Raw genomic sequence first — 24,990 nt, 5'->3', positions numbered from 1 at the left:
TCTTTCATGATTCAGAATGAATGTAACATTTTAAAAACTTTACAATTAACTTCTGTTATTAAATTTATTTTGTTCTCCTGGTATCCTTTGTTGAAAAGCAGATAGGAACGTCTAGGAGCGTGCATGTGACTGGAGCAATGTATGGCAGCAGTTTTATAACAATTTCTTTCATGTAATTAGCAAGAGTCCATGAGCTAGTGACGTATGGGATATACATTCCTACCAGGAGGGGCAAAGTTTCCCAAACCTCAAAATGCCTATAAATACACCCCTCACCACACCCACAAATCAGTTTTACAAACTTTGCCTCCTATGGAGGTGGTGAAGTAAGTTTGTGCTAGATTCTACGTTGATATGCGCTCCGCAGCAGGTTGGAGCCCGGTTTTCCTCTCAGCGTGCAGTGAATGTCAGAGGGATGTGAGGAGAGTATTGCCTGTTTGAATTCAATGATCTCCTTCTACGGGGTCTATTTCATGGGTTCTCTGTTATCGGTCGTAGAGATTCATCTCTTACCTCCCTTTTCAGATTGACGATATACTCTTATATATACCATTACCTCTGCTGATTCTCGTTTCAGTACTGGTTTGGCTTTCTACAACATGTAGATGAGTGTCCTGGGGTAAGTAAGTCTTATTTTCTGTGACACTCTAAAGCTATGGTTGGGCACTTTGTTATAAAGTTCTAAATATATGTATTCAAACATTTATTTGCCTTGACTCAGGATGTTCAACATTTCCTTATTTCAGACAGTCAGTTTCATATTTGGGATAATGCATTTGAATATATCATTTTTATCTTACCTTAAAATTTGACTTTTTCCCTGTGGGCTGTTAGGCTCGCGGGGGGCTGAAAATGCTTCATTTTATTGCGTCATTCTTGGCGCGGACTTTCTTGGCGCGAAAATTTTTTTTTATTTCCGGCATCATACGTGTCGCCGGAAGTTGCGTCATTTTTGACGTTTTTCGCGCCAAAAATGTCGGCGTTCCGGACGTGGCGTCATTTTTGGCGCTAATAGCATTTAGGCGCCAAATATTGTGGGCGTCAAATTTGTCTCCACTTTATTTAAGTCTCATTATTTGTTGCTTCTGGTTGCTAGAAGCTTGTTCACTGGCATTTTTTCCCATTCCTGAAACTGTCATTTAAGGAATTTGATCAATTTTGCTTTATATGTTGTTTTTTCTATTACATTTTGCAAGATGTCCCAAGTTGCAACTGAGTCAGAAGATACTACTGGAAAATCGCTGCCTGGTGCTGGAACTACCAAAGCTAAGTGTATCTGCTGTAAACTTTTGGTAGTTGTTCCTCCAGCTGTTGTTTGTATTAAATGTCATGACAAACTTGTTAATGCAGAAAATATTTCCTTTAGTAAAGTACCATTACCTGTTGCAGTTCCATCAACATCTAATGTTCAGAGTGTTCCTGATAACATGAGATTTTGTTTCTGAATCCATTAAGAAGGCTATGTCTGTTGTTCCTCCTTCTGGTAAACATAAAAAGTCTTTTAAAACTTCTCTTTATACAGATGAATTTTTAAATGAACATCATCATTCTGATTCTAATGATTCTTCTGATACAGAGGATTCTGTCTCCGAGGTTGATGCTGATAAATCGTCATATTTATTTAAAATGGAATTTATCCGTTCTTTACTTAAAGAAGTCCTAATTGCATTAGAAATTGAGGATTCTGGTCCCCTTGATACTAAATCTAAACGTTTAGACAAGGTCTTTAGATCTCCTGTGGTTATTCCAGAAGTTTTTCCTGTTCCTGGTGCTATTTCTGAAGTAATTTCCAGAGAATGGAATAATTTGGGTAATTAATTTACTCCTTCTAAACGTTTTAAGCAATTATATCCTGTACCGTCCGACAGATTAGAGTTTTGGAACAAAATCCCTAAAGTTGATGGGGCTATTTCTACCCTTGCTAAACGTACTACTATTCCTACGGCAGATGGTACTTCCTTTAAGGATCCTTTAGATAGGAAAATTGAATCCTTTCTAAGAAAAGCTTATCTGTGTTCAGGTAATCTTCTTAGACCTGCTATATCATTGGCTGATGTTGCTGCAGCTTCAACTTTTTGGTTGGAAACTTTAGCGCAACAAGTAACAGATCATGATTCTCATAATATTATTATTCTTCTTCAACATGCTAATAATTTTATCTGTGATGCCATTTTTGATATTATCAGAGTTGATGTCAGGTTTATGTCTCTAGCTAGAAGAGCTTTATGGCTTAAAACTTGGAATGCTGATATGTCTTCTAAATCAACTCTACTTTCCCTTTCTTTCCAGGGTAATAAATTATTTGGTTCTCAGTTGGATTCTATTATCTCAACTGTTACTGGTGGGAAAGGAACTTTTTTACCACAGGATAAAAAATCTAAAGGTAAAAACAGGGCTAATAATCGTTTTCGTTCCTTTCGTTTCAACAAAGAACAAAAGCCTGATCCTTCATCCTCAGGAGCAGTTTCAGTTTGGAAACCATCTCCAGTCTGGAATAAATCCAAGCCTTCTAGAAAAGCAAAGCCAGCTTCTAAGTCCACATGAAGGTGCGGCCCTCATTCCAGCTCAGCTGGTAGGGGGCAGATTACGTTTTTTCAAAGAAATTTGGATCAATTCTGTTCACAATCTTTGGATTCAGAACATTGTTTCAGAAGGGTACAGAATTGGTTTCAAGATAAGACCTCCTGCAAAGAGATTTTTTCTTTCCCGTGTCCCAGTAAACCCAGTGAAAGCTCAAGCATTTCTGAAATGTGTTTCAGATCTAGAGTTGGCTGGAGTAATTATGCCAGTTCCAGTTTTTGAACAGGGGCTGGGGTTTTATTCGAATCTCTTCATTGTACCCAAGAAGGAGAATTCCTTCAGACCAGTTCTGGATCTAAAAATATTGAATCGTTATGTAAGGATACCAACATTCAAAATGGTAACTGTAAGGACTATATTGCCTTTTGTTCAGCAAGGGCATTATATGTCTACAATAGATTTACAGGATGCATATCTGCATATTCCGATTCATCCAGCTCACTATCAGTTCCTGAGATTCTCTTTCCTGGACAAGCATTACCAGTTTGTGGCTCTGCCGTTTGGCCTAGCTACAGCTCCAAGAATTTTTACAAAGGTTCTCGGTGCCCTTCTGTCTGTAATCAGAGAACAGGGTATTGTGGTATTTCCTTATTTGGACGATATCTTGGTACTTGCTCAGTCTTCACATTTAGCAGAATCTCATACAAATCAACTTGTGTTGTTTCTTCAAGATCATGGTTGGAGGATCAATTCACTAAAAAGTTCATTGATTCCTCAGACAAGGGTAACCTTTTTAGGGTTCCAGATAGATTCAGTGTCATGACTCTGTCTCTGACAGACAAGAGACGTCTAAAATTGATTTCAGCTTGTCGAAACCTTCAGTCACAATCATTCCCTTCGGTAGCCTTATGCATGGAAATTCTAGGTCTTATGACTGCTGCATCGGACGCGATCCCCTTTGCTCGTTTTCACATGCGACCTCTTCAGCTCTGTATGCTGAACCAATGGTGCAGGGTTTACACAAAGATATCTCAATATCTTTAAAACCGATTGTCCGACATTCTCTGACGTGGTGGACAGATCACCATCGTTTAATTCAGGGGGCTTCTTTTGTTCTTCCGACCTGGACTATAATCTCAACAGATGCAAGTCTTACAGGTTGGGGAGCTGTGTGGGGGTCTCTGACGGCACAAGGGGTTTGGGAATCTCAGGAGGTGAGATTACCGATCAATATTTTGGAACTCCGTGCAATTTTCAGAGCTCTTCAGTCTTGGCCTCTTCTGAAGAGAGAGTCGTTCATTTGTTTTCAGACAGACAATGTCACATCTGTGGCATACATCAATCATCAAGGAGGGACTCACAGTCCTCTGGCTATGAAAGAAGTATCTCGAATTCTGGTTTGGGCGGAATCCAGCTCCTGTCTAATCTCTGCGGTTCATATCCCAGGTATAGACAATTGGGAAGCGGATTATCTCAGTCGCCAAACGTTGCATCCGGGCGAATGGTCTCTTCACCCAGAGGTATTTCTTCAGATTGTTCAAATGTGGGAACTCCCAGAAATAGATCTGATGGCTTCTCATCTAAACAAGAAACTTCCCAGGTATCTGTCCAGATCCCGGGATCCTCAGGCGGAGGCAGTGGATGCATTATCACTTCCTTGGAAGTATCATCCTGCCTATATCTTTCCGCCTCTAGTTCTTCTTCCAAGAGTGATCTCCAAGATTCTGAAGGAATGCTCGTTTGTTCTGCTGGTAGCTCCAGCATGGCCTCACAGGTTTTGGTATGCGGATCTTGTCCGGATGGCCTCTTGCCAGCCGTGGACTCTTCCGTTAAGACCAGACCTTCTGTCACAAGGTCCTTTCTTCCATCAGGATCTCAAATCCTTAAATTTAAAGGTATGGAGATTGAACGCTTGATTCTTGGTCAAAGAGGTTTCTCTGACTCTGTGATTAATACTATGTTACAGGCTCGTAAATCTGTATCTAGAGAGATATATTATAGAGTCTGGAAGACTTATATTTCTTGGTGTCTTTCTCATCATTTTTCCTGGCATTCTTTTAGAATTCCGAGAATTTTACAGTTTCTTCAGGATGGTTTAGATAAAGGTTTGTCCGCAAGTTCCTTGAAAGGACAAATCTCTGCTCTTTCTGTTCTTTTTCACAGAAAGATTGCTAATCTTCCTGATATTCATTGTTTTGTACAAGCTTTGGTTGGTATAAAACCTGTCATTAAGTCAATTTCTCCTCCTTGGAGTTTGAATTTGGTTCTGAGGGCTCTTCAAGCTCCTCCTTTTGAACCCATGCATTCATTGGACATTAAATTACTTTCTTGGAAAGTTTTGTTCCTTTTGGCCATCTCTTCTGCCAGAAGAGTCTCTGAATTATCTGCTCTTTCTTGTTAGTCTCCTTTTCTGATTTTTCATCAGGATAAGGCGGTGTTGCGAACTTCTTTTGAATTTTTACCTAAGGTTGTGAATTCCAACAACATTAGTAGAGAAATTGTGGTTCCTTCATTATGTCCTAATCCTAAGAATTCTAAGGAGAAATCGTTGCATTCTTTGGATGTTGTTAGAGCTTTGAAATATTATGTTGAGGCTACTAAGTCTTTCCGTAAGACTTCTAGTCTATTTGTCATCTTTTCCGGTTCTAGGAAAGGTCAGAAAGCTTCTGCCATTTCTTTGGCATCTTGGTTGAAATCCTTAATTCACCATGCTTATGTCGAGTCGGGTAAAACTCCGCCTCAAAGGATTACAGCTCATTCTACTAGGTCAGTTTCTACTTCCTGGGCGTTTAGGAATGAGGCTTCGGTTGATCAGATTTGCAAAGCAGCAACTTGGTCCTCTTTGCATACTTTTACTAAATTCTACCATTTTGATGTGTTTTCTTCTTCTGAAGCAGTTTTTGGTAGAAAAGTACTTCAGGCAGCAGTTTCAGTTTGAATCTCCTGCTTATGTTTTCATTAAACTTTATTTTGGGTGTGGATTATTTTCAGCAGGAATTGGCTGTCTTTATTTTATCCCTCCCCTCTCTAGTGACTCTTGCGTGGAAAGATCCACATCTTGGGTAGTCATTATCCCATACGTCACTAGCTCATGGACTCTTGCTAATTACATGAAAGAAAACATAATTTATGTAAGAACTTACCTGATAAATTCATTTCTTTCATATTAGCAAGAGTCCATGAGGCCCACCCTTTTTGGTGGTTATGATTTTTTTGTATAAAGCACAACTTTTCCAATTCCTTATTTTATATGCTTTCGCACTTTTTTTATCACCCCACTTCTTGGCTATTCGTTAAACTGATGTGTGGGTGTGGTGAGGGGTGTATTTATAGGCATTTTGAGGTTTGGGAAACTTTGCCCCTCCTGGTAGGAATGTATATCCCATACGTCACTAGCTCATGGACTCTTGCTAATATGAAAGAAATGAATTTATCAGGTAAGTTCTTACATAAATTATGTTTTTACACATTTGCTAGACCAGTAAGTAGCAGAAGTGTTTCCTATCATGTACTGCTCCAGAAATGTACATTTTCATGCTTCAGACAAAAAAGGTTTTACTTTTATTATCAAATTTACACCATCTTTGTTGAAAATTAGCTCCCATAAGAACAAACAGAGGTAGTTTAGGAGCGTGCACATTTTATACATATGTCAGACACGTGCATGCTCCTGGGCCTACCTCAGTATGCTGATGGGGAAAGCGGCTAAGTTTCAAATAAAGAGTAAGTGATAAATGTTCATAATAAAAGTAAACTGGAAAGGTGTTTCCTCCATATTAATCATGAAAGTTTAAAAGGACATTAAACCCACATTTTTTCTTTCATTATTCAGATAGAGAATAAAATGTTAAGCAACATTCCAATTTACTTCTATTATCTAATTTGCTTCATTCTTTAGATATCCTAGGTTTAAGAAATAGCAATGCACATGGGTGAGCCAATCACATGAGGCATCTATGTGCAGCCACCAATCAGCTTCTGAGCCTATTAAGATATGCTTTTCAGCAAAGAATATCAAGAGAATGAAGCAAATTAGATAATAGAAGTAAATTAGAAAGTTGCCTAAAATTGCATGCCCTGTCTAAACCATGAAAGAAAAAAATTTGGGTTTAATGTTGACTCCTGTGCCGCTTTGTTTTTTAAAAAGTCATAAAAGTGCAAAAACAAAATGCACTTATGTGCTAGAAGATGTTATTGCACTGTTGGCTGGCTGGCTCTCTTCAGCTATGTCCCCAGGGAAACAGAATAAAGCAAACACCATGTATAGTTTTAATATAATACCACTGTTTTTGTTGTACGTGTTTTACTCACCTTTTTGTTTTGTATTTTGTGTTTTTTAGGAAGATGACCAGACATGACGCACCAGATAGGACAATAGAATACTGCTGAAAACCTTACCATGGGTTTACGATTTCTTGCTGCCATTTTCCACCTCCCTACACCCGTATTATATGGCTCGCTGGCATTTTTCATTTCTGTCCTGCACAATGTTTTCCTCTTGTACTATGTTGATACGTTTGTTTCTGTCTACAAAATTGACAAAATGTCCTTCTGGATTGGAGAGGTGAGTCTGTATTTCCTTTATGTAATGTATATGCTTAGTTGACTCCAAGATAAATATTCAATGTTTTACCTTTAAAATACTGTTTTAATGGCATGTAGCAGGCACCTAGTTTTTACATTTTATTTCTTTTTTTTCGGTTAGAGTTTTAGAAACCCACCTGACAAGGGCACTCATGGCTCATTAAACTCTGGGCCTAGAGCCTAAAATATTGAATGTAGTTATACTGCCATAGCAGATGGCCAAGTGCATCTTCTCTGGGTGATGCTTGGAAACTATTACCTGTTTCCTCTTCACAGGTCCCCGGCAATGTCAGTCTGCGAAAACCAGGTGCACAGCAGTAACGCTTGACCCAGCGCGCCCTGGTAATGCTAAACCGTTTCCTGCGTGCCTTCAGTGTAGGGCTGGGCGATATAGGCAAAAATGAAAATTGTGATTTTGTACCCAAAAAATCGTGATTTTCTTAAAAATGACTAAAACACTCTCACATGACTGCTGCTAGGTACAGCTACTGCACATTAGAAGACTTAGATAAAAGCAATAATAAACAAAACGTGGTTTAGTTTCATATAATATATAATTCTTACACACAGTGGCACAAACAGTATCTACATGAAAGTAAGCATTACAATTGGTGTTTCTATATACAATATGTGGTGAATATTAGTATATGCTCTGTACAGTTGTACAGCTGAACACCACCCGAGCACGGAACTACATAAGCAAACATTACTGCTGCTAACACGGGGTCGTGATCTATATAGAGCTTGTGCTGAAAACTTGCTGATGCCTACGTATCCCATATGTACCAAAAATGCACATCCCAAAAATACCCACGCTGTACCTGTGGCCTTGTGCTCCGTCTGACACCTACATATCCCAAAAGCACTAATGATAACAACTAAACAGCCCATAGCCCAATAGTCCCTGTGGTGAGATCCTGCCGAAGCATACATATCCCAGAATTACTAGCGATAGGAACTACATACCCCATTAGTCTCTGCGGTGAAATCTTGCCAAAGCCTATTCCGCTGCAGCACACGGGGAGCCAAGCGAGGAGAAGGGCACGCAGGTAGCGGATCACTCTGCTGAGCTGCCTGGGGTGTGACGTCACTGGCAGGCGGCTTTCCATTCCAGGAAACTGCATTGTCCTGGAACGAAGGTGCCCGGGACCTGGGACTGACCTGCACACGGCACGATCGTTGTGACGGGATTTCCCCCCAGGCCCCGCCCCCCCATAAAAATGCGGACTCTCGGTTTTTAAATCACAGCGGTTAATCGCGGCTTAAAACTGCATATGTGGTTAATCGCCCAGCCCTACTTCAGTGTCAGGTTGGTACTACAATAGCATTAAACGGTTTCCAGTTCTTGGGTGCCTAACGTATCAGTTTGCCTAGGGCCCTGTGGTGCTGCAGTAACACTAAACATCCTCCTGTTTCTGGGTGCTTGCAGTGCACACTAGGCTATTGCCTCCTCCTGAATATCCGTGGTGTCACGTTGCCTGGGGACTTGGTGCTCTGCAGTACACTACACTGTTATAGCTCTACTCTGAGCTGTTTGCCTGCACATTATGCCCAGCAGTGAACTACATACCACTGCACAGCCTCTCCTTACAACTCATGCAATTTCAGATATTGCCTTAACCACACAGCTTTTGTTTTATATACATAAAATACTTCTTAGTGGGTAGGACTGATTAAATGGACACTACAATGCTGAAATGGCATACTCTAAGCCAGGGCTCAAACTTTCAGGTTGTAAGTTACTAGCCAGGCCAAAATGTTACTCACCACTTCTGAGCCTACCCACACCACATCCACTACTCCACCCCCTCTTTGTGTATCTTTAGCCATTGTGAAACACATTATTGTGCAGTCATTTTTAATATTTGTTATTTTAGAAAAATTAAATAATGCTACATACAGTAATTTTAACAAAAATAAGTGCATAGCAGTAAGCAACATCAACTTGGTGGTTCTGGGTAAGACATAAGCTGGATAGAAATAGGAAGTTGTTGAAGTGAGAGAGTGGAGAGAGTCCTGACAGTCATGGAAGGTCATTGCAGACCTGGAGATTTTCTTTTTAATAATTATCATCTCTTCCTTCTCTCTCATAACTATCTATCTCTCCTCCCTTCTCTCTTCAATCTCTCTTTTTACCCTCTCCCTTATCTCTAGGGCCATATCTTTTCTTTCCCCTCTTTCATATCTTGTTACTCTTTCTTTTTTCTTTTTTTTTTTCTCTCCACTCTCTCCTAAAGCTATCTTCTTTACTATTACTTTTCGTCTCCAATCTTTCTCTCTCTCTGCCCCCCGTTTGCCCTCTCAGTAGTAACAGTCTAAGCACTAATGGGGTTCCTACAGCCCTAGAGGAATAACATATCCTTGCCCTTTCTAGGATATATAATATCGCTTCAGATAATATGTTTAGCACATAGCCCAAAATGTATGTTTGTCAATGCTGCAATAGGAGTGTACATTTTTTCACTAACTTTTACTCGCCACCATTAAATTTCCACTCGCCAATGGCTAGTAAAGAGTGAAAATTTTGAGGCCTGCTCTAAGCTGCTAAGCCAGTAAGCAGCAGTTCATCTGGGTCATGTGACTGCCGCGCCTGATTCATTTATCAGCTGTATCTTCTCCAGACTAGCAGTGCTGTGTGGCTCACAAGTGTTACTTGAACTATGTGTTTAATCTCTTTGTAGAAATGAAACGCATAGCAATACATTGGTCGCTAGTGCAAAAGTTACATGTCCTAATGAATTAGCGTGTGCTATTTTTACACTTTAATGTCCCTTTTAAAGGGACACTGAACCCAAATTTTATGCAATTTTAAGCAACTTTCTAATTTACTCCTATTATCAAATTTTCTTCATTCTCTTGGTATGTTTATTTGAAAAGCAAGAATGTATGTTTAGATGCCGGCCCATTTTTGATTAACATCCTGGGTTGTCCTTGCTGATTGGACAGCACCAATAAACCATTGTGTCCATGGTTCTGAGCCAAAAATTTGCTGGCTCCTTAGCTTAGATTCCTTCTTTTTCAAATAAAGATAGCAAGAGAACGAAGAAAAATTGATAATAGGAGTAAATTCTGAATCATGAAAGAAAAAAATTGGATTCAGTGTCCCTTTAAGGGGACAGTTTGTTTGTTTGTTTGTTTGTTTGTTTTTTTAAATAGTTAGAAAACTTATTGGATTATAGCCTCTTGCAAACACACTGTTGCATGAAAGAAGCCATGCAAGGTCTGTCTCAGACTATGTATATATTGTTCTGTGGATCTTATAATACCAATGAATAGGAAACAGGAAGTGTGAGTACGACGAACAACAATAGCATGTATATCTACCAGGCTTTATAATCATGCAGGGATCCTAACACTAAAGGGAAGTGAAACCCATTTTTTCTTCTTTCATGATTCACTTAGTGTACAATTTTAAAAATGATTTCAAATTACTTCTATTATCAATTTTACTTTGTTCTCATGGTACTCTTTGTAAATGTATGTGAATACCTAGGTAGGTAGCGTGCGGGTGTCTGGATCACTATATGACAGCTATTTTGCAGGAATGCTTTAGAGCACTACATGGCAGCAGTGTTTGCAAAATATAACATTACATTGTTAAAAGAATTTGTGCAAAACAACTGCCATATAGTACCCCAGGCTCGTGCCCACGCCCTAGTCTTCCTACAAAGGATACAAAGAGAACAAAAGTAAATTTGATAACAGAAGTAAATTGGAACTTTTTTCTTTCTTTTTTTTTGTATACTGTATTGGAAGCAGGAAAGATTACATGACGGAAGGTGTCAAATAATGACAATATATTGCAAAGTTGTTTCATTATGCAAAACTAAACATTTTATATACAAATCTCAAGGTGTTTATTGTCCCGTTAATGCCCCTTTAAAGGGACAGTTTAGACCCAGTACTTATTCTTTATTACTTATTGTTACATACCAGACGAGCATCTTGCAACGGGTTCCACATCAATAAGCTTGTAAAAAGTAGATGATTGTTTTAAATAATCATTTGTTAGCAGCTGAAAATGGATGTCAAGCTCCGCCCTCAGCTTTCTTCCTGTTTCTTGTATGACAGTTTAGCAGTGCACGTTTAATATTTTTCAGTTAGCTATTACAAATTGCACATGCACAAATTAGCATGTGAGAGTAGGAAAACATATTTAAGAGTCAATCGTGATTGGAGAAACTCCACATACCAAAATATATGTTTAATGGGTGGCGGAGCTTGCCAGCCATTTTTGGCTCTTAAAAAACAATGAATATTTAAATGTTTTATGTACTTCTTACAAGCTTATAGATGTGGGACCAGTTGCAGGATGCTTCTCGGAATTATTTATTTGGTCTATACTGTCCCTTTTAAAGGGACATTAAACACTTTGAGAAGGTAAAATAAAATGATAAATTGTATATATTAAAAACTCTGCAATATGCTTTCATTCTTTATTGTGCCCCCTTTTCCTGTAATTCCATTCTGAAATTGTGATCTTTTCAGTTCCTGTTTAAAATGGAAATGCAGAACACTGTTATATTACACCCAGCCATTGGCTGCACACTCTAGTGACCTATTTCTAACTATCCCTAATTGGCCACAGCAGAGAAGGTAACCTAAGTTACAACATGGCATCTCCCATTGTTTTATAGACACTAAAACTTTACACTTATTTTGTCAATATTTAAACAACAAATTAAACTTTAAAAATTACATCTACATATTATTCTCAGACTAATCTTTTCTTTGAATGCTTTATTCTTTCTGGCATTTATTTAGTGTTTAATGTGCTTTTAAAGTTAAGATAATTTCGGATTAGCGGGGCAACATGTCATGTTAAGAACCCTAACGTTTTCCTCTTTATGTAAGTTAGTGTTGTTTTTTTGTTTCTATCACTAAAGAAACCTTGTAAATGTGTAACAATTATTTACTTAGAGTTTTACATAATTGTCATTGGCTGTAAGACTTAGCTGTCTTTAACTAAGAACTTCAAGTATTTTTAAATTATTATACGAGAGTCAAGTATTTTTTCTTCCCATGTTTAATGTATTGATTCTAAAACTTTCTATAATGCATCGGACAGCTGGCAAACATATTTCTGTTTCAGACTAACTTGCTTATCTCACACATTTTACTGTTACTCTACTCAGTGTAATTATTTCTTTTACTGACGGGATGTCTGGTTTGCTTGAACATTGATATCAAAAGAAGATACAGAATGACATTTTAGTGAAAATTGGCACTTAGTGTGTGTTTAAAGATGTGTTTTACAACTCACAACCTTTAATCATAAAGGGGGGGGGGGGGGGAAGAGATTAATTAAATATAGAAAAATAGATTTTGATGGCAGATAAAATCACCAGGCCCAACAAGATTGCCATATTTCCTATAAGTATAAGCTTGAAGGGACACTAAACCCAAAATATTTATTTCATGATTCAGGTAGAGAATACAATTTTTAAACAACATTCCGATTTACTTCTATTATGTAATTTGATTCATTCTTTAGATATCCTTTGTTAAAGAAATAGAAATGGATGAGACAATCACACATGGCATCTATGTGCAGCCACCAATCAGAAGCTACTGAGCCTATCTAGATATGTTTTTCAGCAAAGGATATCAAGAGAATTAATCAAATTTGAGAATAGAAGTAAATTAGAAAGTTGTTTAAAACTTCATGCACTATCTGAATCGTGAAAGAGAAAACCTTTGGGTTTCATGTCTCTTTAAAGGAAGATATTTTACCTCAAAATTTCTTGAGCTCACTATAGTAAGTTCGCTGTGAACAACTGCTGTCAGCTGCATTTTGAAGAAAAACTAGCCAATCGGCTTCAATAGTGCTGATGTCACACTTTTATATAATAAACTTCCTTAAAGGGACATAAAACACAAAATATTTATTTCTTGATTCAGATAGAGAATAGATTTAAAAAAAGTTTCCAGTTTACTTCTATTATCAACTTTGCGTCATTCTCATGTTGTTCTTTGTTAAAGAGATATCCAGATAGGTAGAGTGCACGTCTGCAGCACTACATGACAGGAATAGTGCTGCCATCTAGTGCTCTTGCTAATGTATAATATTGTTGTACAACTGCTTCCATATAGTGCTGCAGACACGTGCACACTCCTGAGCTTACTGTTCTGCTTTTCAACAAAGGCTAACAAGAAATCATAGAAGATTTGATAATAGAAGTAAATTGGAAAGTTGTTTAAAATTGAATGTTCTATCCGAATCATGGGTTTTATTTCCCTTTTAACATGATTGTGCCTGCACATGCCAGATGCGCGTTCCTACGGCTCCTTGACATAGAGATGTTCAGGTGATATTTTTCAAGTCCGCTTTTTACAGCTCTGCTGCATCACTTCCAAGTGCTTTTGGATACCATGTCCACTTAATTAGCTTGTAGGATAGCCTTAACATAGCCAAGGCATTCTGTATGTCCCATACAGTGTCTGATTTCCTTTTATGATCTGTCAGTACAGTTTAAATGTACATGATACCCATTTTGTTCATGATTCATATAGATCTGATTTTTAAAAGGGTTTTAAATTTACTTCTGTTATCAAATTTACGTTGATTTCTTGGTGTCCTTTGTTGAAAAGCAGGTAGGCGGGCTCAGGAGCGTGCATGTATCTGGAGCACTAAATGACATCAAGAATTCACATTTGGAAGAGTTTAAGGTGGCAGCAGTGTTTGCTGCCATGTGAAAGTTGTTCAAAATTGCTCTATCTAAATCATGAAAGAAAACTTTTGGGTTCCATGTCCCTTTTGTTGATAAACATTAGTGATCCTTTTTTTTATGGAAGGGCTAAATCTCCACCTTATTGGGACATAACATCTGTTGTTTGTTTTTATTTATGTGTTCAAATTAATTACATGTATTTGTAATAAAGATTTTAAACATAGCAGTTATTTCAATAGAAAGGCAGTAAGATGCATACTTTTTTTTGTATATACTTTTCTAATACATCTAATTCTCAGAACTTTAAATGCACCATGTTGACGTATCAAGGCTTACTCTGCTACATATCTGTTCCTAATTGGCTTTGAGATAACAACTGCAAAACAAAGGCCTTTATACTAACTTTGACAGTAGCTAGCCTTGTTGTCTGTGGACCTTCTATTATCTAATTTTCTTTATTATCTTGATATCCTTTGTTTAAAAGCATATCTAGATAGGCTCAGTAGCTGGTGATTGGTAGCTGCACACAGATACCTCCCGTGATTGGCTCACCCGTGTGCATTGCTATTTCTTCTGTTATGTGTGATCAGTCCACGGGTCATCATTACTTCTGGGATATAACTCCTCCCCAACAGGAAATGCAAGAGGATTCACCCAGCAGAGCTGCATATAGCTCCTCCCCTCTACGTCAGTCCCAGTCATTCTCTTGCACCCAACGACTAGATAGGATGTGTGAGAGGACTATGGTGATTATACTTAGTTTTTATGACTTCAATCAAAAGTTTGTTATTTTAAAATAGCACCGGAGCGTGTTATTACTTCTCTGGCAGAGTTTGAGGAAGAATCTGACAGAGATTTTTTACTATGATTTTAACCGGAGTCGTTAAGATCATATTGCTGTTCTCGACCATCTGAGGGAGGTAAAGGCTTCAGATCAGGGGACAGCGGGCAGATGAATCTGCATTGAGGTATGTGGCAGTTTTTATTTTCTGAATGGAATTGATGAGAAAAGCCTGCCATACCGTTAAAATGACATGTATGTATACACTTCAGTATTCTGGGGATGGTATTTCACCGGAACTACTGTGTTAAAGGTCACTAATCCTTTTAATAACTATTCTCATGTTAAACGTTTTTGCTGGAATGTAGAATCGTTTACATTGCTGAGGTACTGTGTGAATAAATACTTGGGCATTATTTTCCACTTGGCAGTTTTTTGCTTTAATTGTGACAGTTTCGTTTCTCTTCACTGCTGTGTGGGAGAGGGAGGGGCCGTTTTTGGCGCTCTTTGCTACGCATCAAAAAATTCCAGTCAGCTAATTTTATATTTCCTGCATGATCCGGTTCATCTCTGACAGATCTCAGGGGTCTTCAAACTTCTTTGAAGGGAGGTAAATTCTCTCAGCAGAGCTGTGAGAATTCTTATAGTGACTGTGAATAAAAAACGTTGTTTTGTTTTCTTATGTACAAATTTAATTAGTGTTGTTTTTTACTAATGGGAACAAACCTTTGCTAAAAGTTGTGTTGTTTTAAAGTTTGATGCTATAACTGTTTTTCAGTTCATTATTTCAACTGTCATTTAATCGTTAGTACCTCTTTGAGGCACAGTGCGTTTTTTTTGCTAAAAAAGATTATAACCAAGTTGTAAGTTTTTTTTTTTTTTTTTTTTTTGCTAGTGTGTTAAACATGTCTGACTCAGAGGAAGATATCTGTGTCATTTGTTCCAATGCCAAGGTGGAGCCCAATAGAAATTTATGTACTAACTGTATTGATGCTACTTTAAATAAAAGTCAATCTGTACAATGTGAACAAATTTCACCAAACAGCGAGGGGAGAGTTATGCCGACTAACTCGCCTCACGCGACAGTACCTGCATCTCCCGCCCGGGAGGTGCGTGATATTTTGGCGCCTAGTACATCTGGGCGGCCATTACAGATAACATTACAAGATATGGCTACTGTTATGACTGAAGTTTTGTCTAAATTACCAGAACTAAGAGGCAAGCGTGATCACTCTGGGGTGAGAACAGAGTGCGCTGACAATGCTAGGGCCATGTCTGATACTGCGTCACAGCTCGCAGAGCATGAGGACGGAGAGCTTCATTCTGTGGGTGACGGTTCTGATCCAAACAGATTGGACTCAGATATTTCAAATTTTAAATTTAAATTGGAGAACCTCCGTGTACTACTAGGGGAGGTCTTAGCAGCTCTCAACGATTGTAACACCGTTGCAATACCAGAGAAACTGTGTAGGTTGGATAAATACTTTGCGGTACCGGCGAGTACTGACGTTTTTCCTATACCTAAGAGACTAACTGAAATTGTTACTAAGGAGTGGGATAGACCCGGTGTGCCGTTCTCACCCCCTCCAATATTTAGAAAGATGTTTCCAATAGACACCACCACTCGGGACTTATGGCAAACGGTCCCCAAGGTGGAGGGAGCAGTTTCTACTTTAGCTAAGCGTACCACTATCCCGGTGGAGGATAGCTGTGCTTTCTCAGATCCAATGGATAAAAAATTAGAGGGTTACCTTAAGAAAATGTTTGTTCAACAAGGTTTTATATTACAACCCCTTGCATGTATCGCGCCGATTACGGCTGCGGCAGCATTTTGGATTGAGTCGCTTGAAGAGAACCTTAGTTCCTCTACGCTAGACGACATTACGGACAGGCTTAGAGTCCTTAAACTAGCTAATTCTTTCATTTCGGAGGCCGTAGTACATTTAACCAAACTTACGGCTAAGAACTCAGGATTCGCCATACAGGCACGCAGGGCACTGTGGCTGAAATCCTGGTCAGCTGATGTTACTTCTAAGTCCAAATTACTTAATATACCTTTCAAGGGGCAGTCCTTATTCGGGCCCGGTTTGAAAGAAATTATCGCTGACATTACGGGAGGTAAGGGCCACGCCCTACCTCAAGACAAGGCCAAAGCTAAGGCTAGACAGTCTAATTTTCGTCCCTTTCGGAATTTCAAAACAGGAGCAGCATCAACCTCCACTGCACCAAAACAGGAAGGAGCTGTTGCTCGTTACAGGCAAGGCTGGAAGCCTAACCAGTCCTGGAACAAAAGCAAGCAGGCCAGGAAACCTGCTGCTGCCCCAAAGACAGCATGAACCGAGAGCCCCCGATCCGGGACCGGATCTAGTAGGGGGCAGACTCTCTCTCTTCGCCCAGGCCTGGGCAAGAGATGTTCAGGATCCCTGGGCACTAGAGATCATATCTCAGGGATACCTTCTAGACTTCAAATTATCTCCCCCAAGAGGGAGATTTCATCTGTCAAGGTTGTCAACAAACCAGATAAAGAAAGAAGCGTTTCTACGCTGCGTACAAGATCTGTTAACAATGGGAGTGATCCATCCGGTTCCGTGGTCGGAACAAGGACAAGGGTTTTACTCAAACCTGTTTGTGGTTCCCAAAAAAGAGGGAACTTTCAGGCCAATCTTAGATTTAAAGACTCTAAACAAATTCCTAAGAGTTCCATCGTTCAAAATGGAAACTATTCGGACAATCTTACCCATGATCCAAGAGGGTCAGTACATGACCACAGTGGATTTAAAGGATGCTTACCTTCACATACCGATCCACAAAGATCATCACCGGTATCTAAGGTTTGCCTTCTTAGACAGGCACTACCAGTTTGTAGCTCTTCCATTCGGATTGGCTACGGCTCCAAGAATCTTCACAAAGGTTCTGGGTGCCCTTCTAGCGGTACTAAGACCGCGAGGGATTTCGGTAGCTCCGTACCTAGACGACATTCTAATACAAGCTTCAAGCTTTCAAACTGCCAAGTCTCATACAGAGTTAGTTCTGGCATTTCTAAGGTCGCATGGATGGAAAGTGAACGAAAAGAAGAGTTCTCTCTTTCCTCTCACAAGAGTTCCATTCTTGGGGACTCTTATAGATTCTGTAGAAATGAAGATTTACCTGACAGAAGACAGGTTAACAAAACTTCAAAATGCATGCCGCGTCCTTCATTCCATTCAACACCCGTCAGTAGCTCAATGCATGGAGGTGATCGGCTTAATGGTAGCGGCAATGGACATAGTACCTTTTGCACGCCTACACCTCAGACCGCTGCAATTATGCATGCTAAGTCAGTGGAATGGGGATTACTCAGATTTGTCCCCTACTCTGAATCTGAATCAAGAGACCAGAAATTCTCTTCTATGGTGGCTTTATCGGCCACACCTGTCCAGGGGGATGCCATTCAGCAGGCCAGACTGGACAATTGTAACAACAGACGCCAGCCTACTAGGTTGGGGCGCTGTCTGGAATTCTCTGAAGGCTCAGGGACTATGGAATCAGGAAGAGAGTCTCCTTCCAATAAACATTCTGGAATTGAGAGCAGTTCTCAATGCCCTTCTGGCTTGGCCCCAGTTAATAACTCGGGGGTTCATCAGGTTTCAGTCGGACAACATCACGACTGTAGCTTACATCAACCATCAGGGAGGGACAAGAAGCTCCCTAGCAATGATGGAAGTATCAAAGATAATTCGCTGGGCAGAGTCTCACTCTTGCCACCTGTCAGCAATCCACATCCCGGGAGTGGAGAACTGGGAGGCGGATTTCTTGAGTCGCCAGACTCTTCATCCGGGGGAGTGGGAACTTCATCCGGAGGTCTTTGCCCAAATACTTCGACGTTGGGGCAAACCAGAGATAGATCTCATGGCGTCTCGCCAGAACGCCAAACTTCCTCGCTACGGGTCCAGATCCAGGGATCCGGGAGCAGTTCTGATAGATGCTTTGACAGCACCTTGGAACTTCAGGATGGCTTATGTGTTTCCACCCTTCCCGCTGCTTCCTCGATTGATTGCCAAAATCAAACAGGAGAGAGCATCAGTAATTCTAATAGCACCTGCTTGGCCACGCAGGACTTGGTATGCAGATCTAGTGGACATGTCATCCTGTCCGCCTTGGTCTCTACCTCTAAGACAGGACCTTCTGATACAGGGTCCATTCAAACATCAAAATCTAACTTCTCTGAAGCTGACTGCTTGGAAATTGAACGCTTGATTTTATCAAAACGTGGTTTTTCTGAGTCGGTTATTGATACCCTGATTCAGGCTAGGAAGCCTGTTACCAGAAGGATTTACCATAAAATATGGCGGAAATACCTATACTGGTGCGAATCCAAAGGTTACTCCTGGAGTAAGGTTAGGATCGCTAGGATATTGTCTTTTCTACAAGAAGGTTTAGAAAAGGGTTTATCAGCTAGTTCATTAAAGGGACAGATTTCAGCTCTGTCCATCTTGTTACACAGACGTCTGTCAGAAAATCCAGACGTCCAGTCCTTTTGTCAGGCTTTAGCTAGGATCAAGCCTGTGTTTAAAGCTGTTGCTCCACCATGGAGTTTAAACTTAGTTCTTAACGTTTTACAGGGTGTTCCGTTTGAACCCCTTCATTCCATTGATATAAAAATGTTATCTTGGAAAGTTCTGTTTTTAATGGCTATTTCCTCGGCTCGAAGAGTCTCTGAGTTATCAGCCTTACATTGTGATTCCCCTTATCTGATTTTTCACTCAGACAAGGTAGTTCTGCGTACTAAACCTGGGTTCTTACCTAAGGTAGTCACTAACAGGAACATCAATCAAGAGATTGTTGTCCCATCCTTGTGTCCAAATCCTTCTTCAAAGAAGGAACGTCTTTTACACAATCTGGATGTAGTTCGTGCCCTCAAGTTCTACTTGCAGGCAACTAAAGATTTTCGCCAAACTTCTTCCTTGTTTGTCGTTTACTCTGGACAGAGGAGAGGTCAAAAAGCTTCTGCTACCTCTCTTTCTTTTTGGCTTCGTAGCATAATACGTTTAGCCTATGAGACTGCTGGACAGCAGCCTCCTGAAAGAATTACAGCTCACTCCACTAGAGCTGTGGCTTCCACTTGGGCCTTTAAGAATGAGGCCTCTGTTGAACAGATTTGCAAGGCTGCAACTTGGTCTTCGCTTCATACTTTTTCCAAATTTTACAAATTTGACACTTTTGCTTCTTCGGAGGCTATTTTTGGGAGAAAGGTTCTTCAGGCAGTGGTTCCTTCTGTATAATGAGCCTGCCTATCCCTCCCGTCATCCGTGTACTTTTGCTTTGGTATTGGTATCCCAGAAGTAATGATGACCCGTGGACTGATCACACATAACAGAAGAAAACATAATTTATGCTTACCTGATAAATTCCTTTCTTCTGTTGTGTGATCAGTCCACGGCCCGCCCTGTTTTAAGGCAGGTAAATATCTTTTAAATTATACTCCAGTCACCACTTCACCCTTGGTTACTCCTTTCTCGTTGATTCTTGGTCGAATGACTGGGACTGACGTAGAGGGGAGGAGCTATATGCAGCTCTGCTGGGTGAATCCTCTTGCATTTCCTGTTGGGGAGGAGTTATATCCCAGAAGTAATGATGACCCGTGGACTGATCACACAACAGAAGAAAGGAATTTATCAGGTAAGCATAAATTATGTTTTTTTCAACAAAGATTATCTACAGAATTAAACAAATTAGATAATAGAAGTAAGTTGGAATGTTGTTTAAAATTGTATTCTCTATCTGAATCGTGAAAGAAAACTTTTGGGTTTCATGTCCCTTTAATGTTGGTCATCAGTAAAATCAGCCGGATGGTGCACCCATTAAAAATGTCCTGGGGAGAACACCGATTTATGTTAAATTATGCAATTTAATTTGTGCTTTGGATAACAGAAAATTGTATATTAGAAAATCTTACACTGTATGCTCTGTCTGAATAACAAAATAATATTTTTGAGTTTCATATCCCTTAAAGCCGAGGCTTCTCTAGGACTGCAGATTAATGTTGGGAATTTAGCTGAGACAGTGACAGGTTTGCTTTCAGCTTCGAGGCTTATGCCTCCTGCCTCTCTCACTGTCTGTGTTTTTATTTTCTTGTGAATTTAGAACTTTGACTGGTTAGGCACATGTAGAGTGATAGGCCGTGCAATGTCTTCAGATTGTCCCTTAACCATTTAATACAAAAACATATTCTCTACCTGTTATGTGAATGACTTAATTTTTTTTTCTTCTCATTTCAGACAATTTTTCTAATATGGAATAGCCTGAATGACCCTCTGTTTGGATGGCTAAGTGATCGTGTGTTCCTTAACGTGAAACAGTAAGTTCTGGTTAGGAAAATGAATGGTCTATCTGTAACATGCTGCAGGGCTAATTGCTTTCTGTTGTTTTAATCAGAATTGAGCTTCTTAACCCGAATGGTTCATGCTAAAGTCTGCAAGCTACAATATGATTTTTTTTTTTTTTTTATCTGTGTCTGAATTCCCTAACACAGTACTCCATAATGTGTCGCCAATTGAAACGCAAAGTGTACCTCTTCTGCTCTCTCTGGATCTGTGTATGCCATCAGAAGATGGGTACACTGTAGTCCTAAAGGAAAGGACATGGTCAGCAACAATACTCAGGTAGGCCGTGGCATTTAAACAATGCTTAATTGGTACTAAGCCCAAAGTGTGCCAAGAAAATATTCCCCACACCATAACACCACCAGCCTGAACCGTTGATACAGGGCAGGATGGATCCATGCTTTCATGTTGTTTACGCCAAATTCTGACCCTGCCATCTGAATGTTGCATCTGAAATCGAGAATCATCAGACCAGGCAACGTTTTTCAAATCTTCTATTGTCCAATTTTGGTGAGCCTGTGCAAATTATAGCCTCAGTTTCCTGTTCTTAGTGGATAGAAGTGGCACCCGGTGTGGTCTCCTGCTGCTGTAGCCCATCTGCTTCAAGGTTCGACGTGTTGTGCATTCAGAGATGGTATTCTGCATACCTTGGTTGTAACAAGTGGTTATTTGAGTTACTGTTGCCTTTCTATCATCTCGAACCAGTCTGCCCATTCTCCTCTGATCAACAAGGCATTGTCTTCCACACAACTGCCACTCACTGGATATTTTCTCTTTTTCGGACCATTCTCTGTAAACCCTAGAGATGGTTGTGCATGAAAATTCCAGTAGATCAGCAGTTTTTGAAATTCTCAGACCAGCCCGTTTGTGCACCAACAACCATGCCACATAGAATGTCACTTAAATCCCCTTTCTTGCTATGTCTGCTAAATTGGAAATAGCGAAAGCGTGGAAACTGTCGACACCCCCCTCCATTACGCAGATTATCGCAACAGTAAACTTCCTTCTAAGAATGGAATCATACTCCTATTCAGTATTAGAAAAATGGACTCCTATTACGAGATCTGGACACCCTGGATTGAGAAATTTCCCCCCCTGAAATTGGAAGATAAACACCCCCCCCCCCCCCCCGCCCCCTCTTCACCACCTACCTTCCTTCCCCTACCCCTTTGGATCTATTAAACTATGAGAGATAATGAATTTTAAGTTATAAAACAGAAAATGAGAAAAGTCTGGTTGGAAATGAGATATACTTGTTATACCGGTACCAAGAAACCTAAGATATTTGCTTCACTACTTTCTCCTACGTATTATTTGTCTAGGTTGCAAAAAGCCTTTAATTATTATATGTTAAATTTTACTTGACAATCCCACTCTCCAACTGTTTTATATGTATAACCATTGTAACATGATTAGTGGTGTCTTATGCTGACACTTGATTCCCTATGTATGATGATTTATTGTTCATTGTTTTTCTGAGCTATCTCAATAAAAAAAATTATTAAAAAAAAAAAAAAAAGTATGACTCATGCTGCACCAACTAATGGAAAGAATATTTAAATTTTTATTGAGACATTTTCAAAAACGGTTACCAAAAGCAATAAAATGTGACAAAAACTCAAATCAGGATATTTAACGCAAACTTTGCTGCAGTGTATGCTGTCCCTAATTAGGCAGAGATCTGATTGCAGAACTTAGTGCAATAAGCACCCTCCAGACTACACAAATGAGGAATGAATCCACCTTAAAATATAGAAGGTAATTTGCAGAGAATATCGGGATCTAGAATGTAAAAAGTCACTTAACAATCACACACGGGCTCTTAATGCTAACTGTACGCTCCGATCCAGGATGTTACATATAAAATATTTTTTTTTTTTTCCATTAGTTGGTGCAGCCTGAGTCCTTCTTTAACCTGATTGTATTATAATTACATTCTTTATTTTTTTTTTCTACATATTTCTTTTGACTGCTAGCACATGTAGAAGAGTTTTTGGGAGTGTAGGAGTGCGGCTTTAATACGTTTTTTTTCTTTGTTTGTAATTTATACACTGGATTATGTTATCCTTCCTCTTGTAGACTTCAGAACAAGTTTACAGGTTACTCTTTGGCCTTGAATTCCTGCATCATGAACACTAACACTTTACATTTGTAAAAATAAATCTCTATATTATCCTCAGGCTAGTTTTTTTTTACTTAAATAGATAATGCTAACTAGCATTTATTTAGTGTCCTTTTAGCTGGTTATTTCTATTTGGTTTCTTTTTTTTTTATGCTCTTGCATACAGTTTGTCAGGAACAAGTAAAATGAAGGTGACTGTGGTTAGCCCAAGAGTTTTAAAGGATATTAACTACCTGTTGTTTTTATGTAAAAAAAACTCCCTAAGGATGCCAAAAAGCTATTAGATATGCAGGTTATATAATTTGCTTTCTAGTATTTTAAAAATATTTCCCTTTTTGAAGAAAACTTTTACTTAGACTGATTTAGAAAATGACATTGAAAGTCAAGTCAAGACCTGTGAGTTAAAGGGACATGAAACCCAAATTTTTTCTTTCATGATTCAGATAGAGAATACAATTTCAAACAACTCTCCAATTTACTTAGATTATTTAATTTGCTTCTTTCTCTTGTTATCCTTTGCTGAAATGTTTATCTAGGCAAGTTCATGTGCAGCAGAGAACCTAGGTTCTAGCGGTGGATTGGTGGCTGCATATATAAACTGATTGTCATTGGCTCACCCCATGTGTTCAGCTGGAAACCAGTAGTGCATTGCTGCTCCTTCAACAAATGATAGCAAGAGAATAAAACAGATTAGATAATAGAAGTAAATTAGAAAGTTGTTTATAATTGTATTCTCTATCTGAACCATGAAAGAAAATTTTTGGGTTTTGTGTCCCTTTAAGACAGACTGTGTTACTGGAACGTAATTTCACAGCAACTGCACTGTGGCATAATTATATATATATATATATATATATATATATATATATATATATATATATATATATATATATATATATATATATATACACACACATATATATACACATATATACACATAGAGATGAGGGTTTGGTAATGAGCGCTGTCTTAGAATATAGCAGCTCCTAGGAACTCCACATATTCTAAGAGGGTGTACTTGTAACCACTAACAAGTGAGATAAAGGTATGAAAAAAAGAGGTTTATAGAATTAGCGCTAAAGGACCTCGAGGTCTTTCGAGGTCTTTTAGCGCTAGTTCTATAAACCTCTTTTTTTAGCTTGTGATACATAGCTATGATTTTCTGAAGTCTTAACGGCTTGATAATATAAACCTTTCTGCTCAGACGAGATGGACCCTAGTGATAAAAGGCAGATACTACTCCAAGTGGTGTTCCCTGCATTTCTGTATTTGAAAGAGAGACAAGCCCAGTGCATAGTGCTGATATAAAGGCTCAGTTAGCAGCAAATACAAATTAAATTGAAATGTTTGTCACTAAAGTTTAACATGCATTTATCTCTGGTTTAGTATATATTACTTTTCTGTCAGTTAAATAAGTTTGAGCAAACTTCACCTGCATACAGCTAGTAAGAAAAATCAGTGAGACTAACTTGTTTAAAATGCTTACAGCATTTCACAAGAATTGTGAGAGAGCTTCAGACATACTCTGGTAACTCACCTGTTCAGCTAAGGGAACTCCCCTATCCCTCCCACTTTCTGAAGCTGTGTTTTAAAGTGCAATGTTATTTGTTAAAGATACACAGAAATAAAGTATGATCCTAATTTGTTAAAGTAGCAGAGACTTTAAAAACATAATCAGAATTTGTAAAATCACTGCTGTATCTAAATGCATTAAAATGTAAGAGTGCAAAGCTTAATTGTAATAATACTGAAAGGACCCATCTGAAGTGAAAAGTAATATAAAATACAAAGCACAAAGTGTAAGTGTAACAAAAATCATACTAGTGATGGGCTTGTCTCTCCTTCAGTTTCAGAAATGCAGAGAATACTCCTCAGGCAAGTATAGCAAAATTTGCATGTTTAAAATCTTGTAAAAAAATCTTGTGGTGCTAGATGGTTCCACCCTTTTTC

At 39.0% G+C, this 24,990-nt stretch overlaps 1 protein-coding gene across 1 annotated transcript in view; it reads left to right on the top strand.

Moving 5' to 3' along the window:
• The window catches only part of MFSD13A (major facilitator superfamily domain containing 13A), a 152,278-nt gene that overhangs the window by 38,382 nt on the left and 88,906 nt on the right, over window positions 1–24,990 (top strand). Inside the window, exons 2-3 of the mRNA XM_053692469.1 lie at window positions 6,861–7,084; window positions 20,814–20,893. Of these exons, the coding sequence (XP_053548444.1) occupies window positions 6,920–7,084; window positions 20,814–20,893 (245 nt within the window). The 5' untranslated portion in view covers window positions 6,861–6,919. The remainder of the gene's footprint in view (window positions 1–6,860; window positions 7,085–20,813; window positions 20,894–24,990) is intronic.

Source organism: Bombina bombina, chromosome 9, assembly GCF_027579735.1.
Source record: "Bombina bombina isolate aBomBom1 chromosome 9, aBomBom1.pri, whole genome shotgun sequence".
Lineage (NCBI taxonomy): Eukaryota > Metazoa > Chordata > Amphibia > Anura > Bombinatoridae > Bombina > Bombina bombina.
The sequence above is the reverse complement of the archived record's forward strand: the minus strand, read 5'-3'. Positions and strand labels throughout refer to the sequence as shown.